Below are 9,785 nucleotides of genomic sequence, written 5' to 3' on the forward strand. Positions count from 1 at the left end.
GCCATCATAGGCTTAATGTCCTCGTCCGACGGACGAATCGTTATCAACAGTGACATATGCCTTCTCTTCATATGCAGTGCGAAGAGATATTTGGGATTTAACCCATGCATATTGGTGCATAATCTTAGAAGTTATGCATCACCACTTCGAGTCCCCGCCGGGAATCGAACCCGTGCCGGCTAGTCTGGAGGCAGACGCGCTAGCACAGAGTAAACTCGGTAAACTTGCCGCACAGACGTTCATTGTAGTTTACATGCGGGATGGATCTAAGCGGCTGCTGCTATATTGATTAAAGAAATAACGATGGCATGCTGTCAGATGAAACGACAGAGCCTCTCAAAAATCTGCTTTGAACACCGTCGTTGTGCACGCCAAACTGTACTTGGACTCGCCAAGATTTGAACCCGCGTGTTTGGCGTGAAAAACCGATTCTCTAGCCGCCTGACGTACTTAGCATTCTTAAGGAAAATGTAACATCTGTCACTGTTAATCATTGGATAACTGTCAATTGTTAAGATTTTCTCTCTGTCTTGAATCCTATAAAATGCTTAGAACGTGAAATAATTTTCCTCTGACCTGGGTCAACGAACGTTTATGTCCTTTTGCCCTAACAGGGTACAGCATCAGGAAATCACTGTAATGTGGGGTCGCAGTCGTAAGTACAGGCGTGAGTACACCTTCGTTATTGACTTCTTTGTGTTACTGGAGGACGTTGTCCTCGTGGAAAGGGTCAACCGTGAGCTGGATTTTTTTTATAAATACGTCTAGTTACTGTGTTCTTTTTTCAATATCTCAGAAAAAGTACTAAATTCATCAAGCGGACAAGAAACCATGGTTCATCTGGCAACCATGTATCACTGCCTATTTGATCACCTCTTCCGCGTTACGAACTAGACTTGAACTGGCTCTTCAGTCTTCACTCGAGCAGCAGAGCACAAAGATTCCACCACCACACAAAGATGACCGTTGACAGAACGCATCCAGTTTTAACGCTTGTCGTGGTACTGCTTCTCTCTTTCATCGGTACCTGTGTTAGCGCGCCTGTAGTTGGCGAAGAGATTGTTTATGATCAAAGACAAAATGGTTCAGAAAATATTCGAGTCCATGTTAATGGAATAGTAATAGTACACGCTCCCTTAGAGGCCCTGGTGGCTCTGGCAAGTGTGTCAGACGAGTCTGCGTTGCAACAGCAGCTTCTCGAGATCCTGGGAGGAATTTCGACCACAACTGCAGCTCCCAATGCTACAACAGAATCAGAGTCACCGACAGAGACAGATTCTACAAGCGACATAACATCTGAAGATCCAACGTCAACGTCCTTGGCCCCTGCAGCTGCCAGCTCTTCGACGCCAGCAGAGGAGAAACCGGCGCAAGAAGAAAGCCAGAAGCCACATAAAAAGAACAAGTAAGTTGTTGTTGTAGGTAGAACATTTCCATTAGGAAATAATTAACAATCTTGGCCTCTTATTAAGTTCAAATTTTATACTGTTATCGATCCGCTCAGATGAACACACGATAGGGCTGTCGTGACATGGGGTCAACACTACGCCGAGGATCCATGTAAATTAAACAACACAGAAGTTCCCACTGACAGTAGATTAACATCCATGTTCTCACAAGGATTCGAACTGGCTTCCACAAAATATCGAAGCAGCACGTCTTAGCGGGCTGTTATAACTCTTGGCATGAGAAGTACTCGTATGTAAACATGTCTGTGGCTCAACTGATAACAATTTGGCCACAAAACCAGCGGTCCCGGGTTCGATTTGACACAAGAAATTGACAATTGTTTTTTTTTTAATTTACGGGCTGAGTACGTGTTCTTTATTCTTATGCTGCGTCTGTTGACCACACGACCAATAGGTTCCTTTATCTGCGAATGCTGAATGTAAATTTGTGAACAGAAGAGAGGTCGAAACAGCTAAAGGAGACAATTCTTGAAAGTAAATTATTATTATTATTATTATTATTATTATTATTATTATTATTATTATTATTATTATTATTATCATCATCATCATCATCATAATCATCATCATTGTTAAAATGTAAACGTTTCATATTTATCTTCACAAAAACTGTGTGTTCTATCAGGTTAACATATTATTGCTATTATAATATGCAGGATCTTAACTCGTTCATTCCCTAAATGGTGATGGCGACCTGTTGCGAACAATGACATCTGAAAGACTGAGATTACTGTGTCTTTTGCCACAAGAGTCTTAGGATGCTATGCATAGACATTTCGCTAGCCCGTACTACGAGCGTGCTAAACTAGCCCCGACTATCGAGTGATTACCTGTATACGATTCATATCTCATCATATCGCTAACACTGGTTTATGAATACGAAACACGTTAGTTCGCTGACCATCCACCGGAAGCCCGCGCTAAGAATGCCTATGAATATGGGCCTAAGTCTCCTGCTCCTCAGTCACTCGCCGCCATCTAATAAGAAAAATAAAAAACAATGGCTCATTAGCCTGAAAGTGGCTCTCATAATACGTGTATTAAACGTGACGTATATGACGAGTAAATCGTATTCAATATTCGAGTGGTATCATATTTATCACTGGAGCCGAAGTAAGAGGGTTAATTCGTGTCCAGGAATAATGAATTTTGACGTAAAACTACGTCTTTATCCTCACTACGTATTGGGTGGGGGAAATGTGGGAATTGACAGTCACGTAAAAATGCAACATCCTCTTCCTTCCCCCCCCCCCCCTGTTTCTTCATGTATCCTTTATTCACCTTGTATTCCCCTTGCTTTCCTTGTATTCTCATTGTTCACCTTGTTTTCCGCATGCTGCCCTTGTTTTTACCCATTTTCTTTGTCTTCTCCGTATTCTCTTTTTATTCCCCTTGTCTCCTTATATTTCCATTGTTCTCATTCTCTTCCTCTCGTTCTCCTTGTCTTCTCTTTCTTTTCTCTTTCTATTTCCATTGTTATTCTTGTTTTTTGTTGTTCACATTGCCCTCCTCTCGTTCTCCTTGTATTCTCATGTTTTTATTGTATTTTCCTCGTTCTCCTTCTCTCTCCTTGTTCTCTTTGTCCTCCCTTTGTTCTCTCTCTCTTACCATCGTTCTCATTGTATTCCTCTTGTTTTCCACGTAGTCCCTTAAATTCTCTTATCTGTCTCTCGTTCTCCTTTTATTCCACATCTTCTCCTTATATTCTCTTGTTCTCCTCCATTTCCCCCTTTTCTTTGATTTCCATGTCTTCTCCTTGTTCTCTTTATCCTCCCGTTCTCCTTTATGTTCTCCTTGTATTCTTCTTGTTTTCCTTTTCCGTTTGTTTTCCTTGTCTTCCCATTCCCATTCTTTTTTTTATAGTATCTTGTTTACTCTGTCTTGTTTTCCTTGTCTTCTCGTTCTCCTTTCATTCACATGATTCTCTTTGTATTCTCCTTTTCCCCCTTGTTCTTCTTGTCTTCGCCTTGTTCTCTTTGTCTTCTCCTTTTTGTTATTGTATTTCTCTTGTTCTCCTAGTATTCCCATTGGTTCTCACATCCTCCATATTTTTCTGCTCTCCTTGTTCTCCTTGTCTTTCCTTTGTTCTCCATGTATTCCGCTTGTTCTCCTTACAGTCCCCTAGTTCTACTTCTGTTCTTCTAATCTTCCTTTTGTTCTCCTTGTTTTCCCATTTTGACCTTGTATTCTCCATGTTTTCCATGTATTCCCTTGTTCTCTTATATTACACTTATTCTCCTTGTGTTCCTCATGTTCTCGTTAACTTTTCTTTATCCTTGTATACCCTTTGTTATGCTTATTTTCTCCTCGTTCTGTTTGTATTTCACTTTCTCGCTTTGTATTCCTCTTATCCTTCTTGTATTCCCCTTATTCTCTTAGTATTTCTCTCGTCTTGCATTTCCTATATTCTCCTTGTATTCCTCGTGTCCTTAGAGGCATATTCCCCTTGTTCTCCTTGTATTTCCATTGTTCTTCTTGTATTTCTCTTGTGTCTTTATATTCCACCTCTTCTCCTTGTATTTTCCTTATTATCCTTGTCTTCCTTTTGTTTTCCATGTATCCCGCTTGTTCTTCTTGCAATTCCCATATTCTCCTTCTGTTGTTCTTGTTCTCCTAGTTTTTCCTTTGTTTTCGTTGTCTTTCCTTTGTTCTCCTTGTCTTCTTCTTTTGTCTTATATTCCCCTTATTTTCCATGTATCTCCCTTCTTTGGCTTGTCTTCCCCTCATTCTCCTTGTATTTCACTTATATTCCCCTACTTCTCCTTCACTTTCCCTTGTTCTCGTATTCCCTTTGTCCTTGCTTTCTCCTCGCTCTCCTGTTTTTCCTTTGCTCTCATTGTCTTTCCCTTGTTCTCCTTGTATTACCCTTGTTCTTGTATTTTACTTTTTCTCCTATTTCTCATATTCTCCTTGTATTCCCCTTGTTCTTCATGTATTATCTTTCTCCTCCTCATTGTAATTCCCTTGTTCTTATTGTATTCCGCCTGTCTATATTCTTCTTGTTCTCCTTGTTTCAGTTCTTACACCATCCATATGTAGTTCTACGTATAGATATGCAGCATAGCAAAGGTCCATAGATGATTGCATCCAAACGTAGTTCTTCATATCATTATTTAGTATTATAAAGGTATACATCCGTCGACAGGTGATCGCACGCACGCACGCCCGCGCGCACGCACACACACACACACACACCACACAAAAAACACACATACAGATTACAGTGGCAATGGCAGTAGAAGTGCAGGACAGTCGTCGTTCCATATACGTTAAACTATAAGTACCGATCATAAGTTTCAGTGATTAGCAGAGTAGTGGCAGTGGAACTACAGGACACTTTTGTTACAAATTTTTACCAGTAGAGAAATAAAATTATGAAGTTATTCGACGCAGCAAGCACAAAACAATTTTAACCTACCTACTACTGTAGACAGTCCTAAGACTGTATAAAAGCGAAGGGGCATGTTTTCTGGCTTGGTCTAGCGGGGGAATCAATTGCAGTACACAAATAAAATCAACCTGGAACCAACTCGGGTATAGATCTGTGACGAAGTGGGAACCGATTCACAGATTTGGGAACCGATTCCAGTACGCCCATGTAAGTAAATAACATATTTTATGTATAATAATAATAATAATAATAATAATAATAATAATAATAATAATAATAATAATAATAATAATAATGATAATAATAATAATCACTATTGATTTTATACTATTATTTATTTTTATATTCGCGAAAAAATCATATTAAACGCTAGATTTTCATTTCCTTCGTTGTGATATTATTACCTATGACAATTATATAAACTACAGTGAAAATGTTAATTTTCCTCCGAACATAAATCATTACTGGTAGGGAACAAGAAAATTACTATCCGTCCATATAGAACAGATATCTAAATTTAACTACAGTAGAGCATCGATTATCCGAAACAAATGGGGACGAGGGATGTTCGGATAATTGATTTTTTGGATAACCGATCATTTACGAAAACAAATTGTACCGATGTCATAGAAGCAGTATGAAACAAAGAAACACTGATATTAAACACGAAACTGTACATACAGGATATATTTTGTATCACACTCTTACAAATAACACAGAAAACTGGCTAGGCTAGTTTGACAAGTTCAAAACGGCCATTAAAGTAGCCTAGGCCTACAGTTTAGGAAAAGAAGTTCAAACTTTTTTTTTTGTTTCAGAGCTGAGACTCGTTTTTATTTTTTGCCGCTAAATCTCGCAAACAGCGCTAGCGAAACTTCTACATGGCGCGCGTGCAAATTCAAATTTGCCGAATGGAACGCTTTCGGTTAACCGATGTTTCGGTTGATCGGTATTCTACTGTATGATGTTTTGCTGTTAGCGCGTATACAGTATGCACTTTAGAATCGTCTTGAATTTGTAGTAGGAAATCTCGAAAATGATAATTTTAAGAAAAAATAATGTAAACGTGCTCATTCTTTTAACGTCAAAGATTTATGCTCGAGAATAATAGTATAGTCTCTGTTACGAAATTTCAACATCTGACGTCAGTTGCTAAGCAACTGTATTGAGTTGCGTCACACTATTCTGTTGTCACTTACTTAGCAACCGATAATTCAGATGAAAGAATAATAAATTGTAAATACCTGTATAAAGTTAATCAAAAGTAAGTTCCCATTTTGAAACAGCTGTATCTTCTGTAAATATCAGCAGTTTAGTTTCATATAGGTATCATTACTGTTTAGAAGATTTTTTTTTTTTTATCGATACGTGTTTCGTTGCTATGGTAACTGTGTCACGCTTTATAAACAATAATATTTTTGTTCAGAATACAGATGTCAGTTATAAGAGAATAATTTTATTTTAATAATTTTTACAATGGTGTTCCTTTACGAGTTCGAATTGGTCTCCTTCAGTGCTATTATGAATGCAATGGACAATATGCATTGAATTGAACGGAGGTGTTAACAAGATATGGGCAAAAGATAATACGAACACAATAATTATACAGCAAGGATTATCAAGGTTACTGTCTGGTGTGGTTTCACGCCACATTTCATAATTAGGACAGTATTTTTAGGAAGAAATTAAAAATGAACAAACAAAAACAGTGACGGTAACCGGACAGCGATATGTTCAAATGTTGCAAGACTTTGCAATACCAGCGTTACAGAATCATGAAATCGAAAACACTGTCTTCATGAAAGACGGCGCTCCACCTCACATACACAATAACGTAAAAACACTATTGCGTAACACATTTGGTTGCAGTTGCTGATCGTGTAATTAGTAGACATTTTCCGAACAGTTGGCCTTCTAGGTCACCAGACATAAATCCAGCTGACTGCTGGTTATGGGGTTATCTAAATGAAAAGGTATTTCTTAGTAGACCTACTACACGTGAGGAACTGAAACAGTCAATATCGGATGTCATTGAAAACATCCCTAGGAATGTGCTTACTAATGCCGTTTATAGCATAAAAGAAAGACTTTCTTATTGAACAACATTGTGGTGGTCATATTTAATTTTTTCGTGTTTTAATAAAATCCTATTTCTTTACAAACAAATTGGTGTTTTTTTTTGTGGAATCTAAAAATTTGACGAACACATTACCATTTCTAAATGGGAACTTATTTTGAATAACCTTATATATTTAACAAAGAAATAAATGAAAAATAATAATGAATAATACAAACCATAAATTGTATTAAATTTATATTACCCTCAATCATATTCGCAATCCTTCTAAATAAGAACCAAATCGTTAAAAATCTAAATACTCATAATGTGTCTATCCCAATAACACTCAGCCGAAAACACAATATTTCACACAATTACAGGGATCTTATGATTCTACTGTCACATTTTTATTTCCATAATTGAACACAGTTATTGAATTTTAACATGACGATGTGACGATATCAGAATTATATTTTTAAATGTGCCTCTTAAGTAGCAAATTGGTTGAATCTGAAGTGTAATCTAGCTTGTAAAGCGCATCACTTAATAGGTTTATTTTTATGCACACGTTTATAAAATGCTGGTGAAAGTATTGTTTTTTTGAGGATAGACCTATTTAATTTTCAATAGATTTATTTTAAGGATGACTTGATACTTTCAAAGTATTTATCGTGGTGCAAGATTTTTGGGTTTTGAGTAGCGTCATAGACACATAAACATAATGCGTTTAAGAACTATTAATCGGCTCCATCATTAGGGAAGGTAAAAAAATAGGAAATTATCTGTTGCATCCAATGCCAAGAGCTGTTCTCTAGAACTGGAAACATTTCAAAATATAAATGTACATCGTACCATATGTATTACATTTTATTTATTTTATCATTTCTTTTCAATCCTCTTCTAGATACTGTAATGTCTGAATGCAACATTAGGCATATGATAGATGACCTGCTGTGTACAGTAGTTATTGGGATAATAGCGTGTTCTCTTTTTTTGCAGGCCAAGACTGCGACTCGCCAACCTGCTGATGCCTTTTCTTAGACGCCTGTGAAGATGAATCTGCAATCTACGTGTCCGTTTAATGGAAACTCACCAGATGGCTCCTCTGTCATTAGCAGTCTCAGTACTTGCGTTCAAATAAACTGTGAACATTTTGTCCATTATTTGCATTATCTAGATTTCAGAATTATGTAGAGTAGAGGCTCGATTTCCGTTCATTCCCCCCCCCCCCCTTCTTTTTTTTTCATCAATAGAAATATTGATTTATCAGTTCTGTAAAAAGAAATGCGGTGCGATGTGCTAATTATAATTCTAAGCACTTAATATTCATGGCCTTCTCAATCGGTCTCAGCTAGTTTAATATCCGATTTTCTATTTGTGCATTTTGTATGTCGCTGGAATCATTTTACATTGAGTGTAATGGCTCTGTTGACCTGCAAGATTCTGAATCGACATGGTTTTACTCTTCTCGAACAGAAGCATCTATCGCGATAACATCTGTTACAAAAAGTTGAGAAACTAGTTTCATGGTGCAGTACATACAAGAATTATTGAAAGCGTCTGAGATTTAATTCCACATTCGAAGGAAACTGGAGACAGCAGGGGTTTTTTTGCTTAAAATTCTATCCCTCTCTGTTGGCTTGGTGCAGAGGCGAGGACGATAGCCACTAAATTATGAAGAACGACTAGACCGTGTTGTCAACTGGACTGAATACGAGTATTTTGTTACACTGATACAGTATTTGCCCATTAGTGCGGTACTTTTGATAGTTTTTAGATAAGATTTTATTTTAATTTTAATTTTCTATGGTAATTCTCGAACTGTGATTAGGTAAGCAATAAACATGGCTGTATTTTAGTGGTGGCCGGCCCTTAAGGGCACATGGTCACGTGCCCTATTACGACTTACATAAACATATCATTGTATTTATTTTTATTTCCTAATAAATTATGCACAGGTTTTAATCTATGAGGAGGTGACTTGAACTGTTAAATTGTGAAATCTGGCTTAAGAATATAGTATAGAATCACATTTATCAGCCCTCGGTTACAAACCTCGTACGTCCGTAGAATAAGCATTTAAAGTGAAAGCATTCCAAATGTTGATGCTGTTAATGTTTCCTTGAAAAGAGGACTATTGTAAAGATCCATCCTCAGTATTGTCCTAGTTCTCGACTGTGTTGGTATTATTATACAAAAATAGTTTTATTTTAGTATACATTATTGAAGTGCGTAATTTGAATTTAATATTGTGATTAGTGTGAAAAATGAATGAAATAAAATATTTATAATCTAACTCTTTAACTTGTGAAGATAGAATTGTAGCTGAAAAGTTAAGTCCCCCAAGACCTGATTTAAGCATTACGCAAGTGTTTAATTACAAAACAGAAGCTATAGGAGACATTTTAATGTGTTGGTGTTGGTATATGGAAAGTGTGATTGTATTTGTAGTTGTCCCCTTGTTAATTCCTTTCTTTCCTTGCGTCCTTTTTGGCAGTAATGATAAGTGGTGGACGAAGATTGCAGTTAATAACGATCTGAAATATTTGTCCGAGAGAAAGAAAAACCTAGTTTCTCTAAACATCGTGATAATGAAATGAGTTTAGTTTTATGAAGGAAAAGTAATATTAGGCAATAACTAGACGGAAGTCAGAATTTCTATTCCTAAACACAACGAACTCGTTGATTAAAATAGATATATTGTATCATGTAGGCTCAGAATGACAAGGTTCTATCTGACATTTTTAGCAAAATTGAGATTTTTATTGCATTGAATTCTGCTACTTCACAGCTATCTACCATATAAATTATATGTTAATATCTCAATTATTGTTCGTGCTAAAGTTAGTTTGAAAAGGTTCTGATC

The 9,785-nt window shown here is 36.9% G+C and overlaps 1 protein-coding gene across 1 annotated transcript; it reads left to right on the plus strand.

Annotated features, from left to right (window-relative positions):
- Positions 1–851: 851 nt before the first annotated feature.
- Positions 852–9,223, plus strand: LOC138704848 (uncharacterized). The gene is made up of 2 exons (XM_069833160.1): positions 852–1,405; positions 7,919–9,223. The coding sequence occupies exons 1-2, from the start codon at positions 960–962 to the stop codon at positions 7,968–7,970; spliced, it is 498 nt and encodes a 165-aa protein (XP_069689261.1). The 5' UTR covers positions 852–959; the 3' UTR covers positions 7,971–9,223.
- Positions 9,224–9,785: the final 562 nt, after the last annotated feature.

This window comes from Periplaneta americana, chromosome 8 (assembly GCF_040183065.1).
Source record: "Periplaneta americana isolate PAMFEO1 chromosome 8, P.americana_PAMFEO1_priV1, whole genome shotgun sequence".
Taxonomy (NCBI): Eukaryota; Metazoa; Arthropoda; class Insecta; order Blattodea; family Blattidae; genus Periplaneta; species Periplaneta americana.

What these genes read in the sequence shown, in the direction of transcription:
- LOC138704848 (XM_069833160.1), top strand. Translation starts at nt 960, where the DNA reads ATGACCGTTGACAGAACGCATCCAGTTTTAACGCTTGTCGTGGTACTG. An exon ending in AAGCCACATAAAAAGAACAA is followed by an intron (nt 1,406 to 7,918) that starts GTAAGTTGTTGT and finishes CTTTTTTTGCAG; the next exon opens with GCCAAGACTGCGACTCGCCA.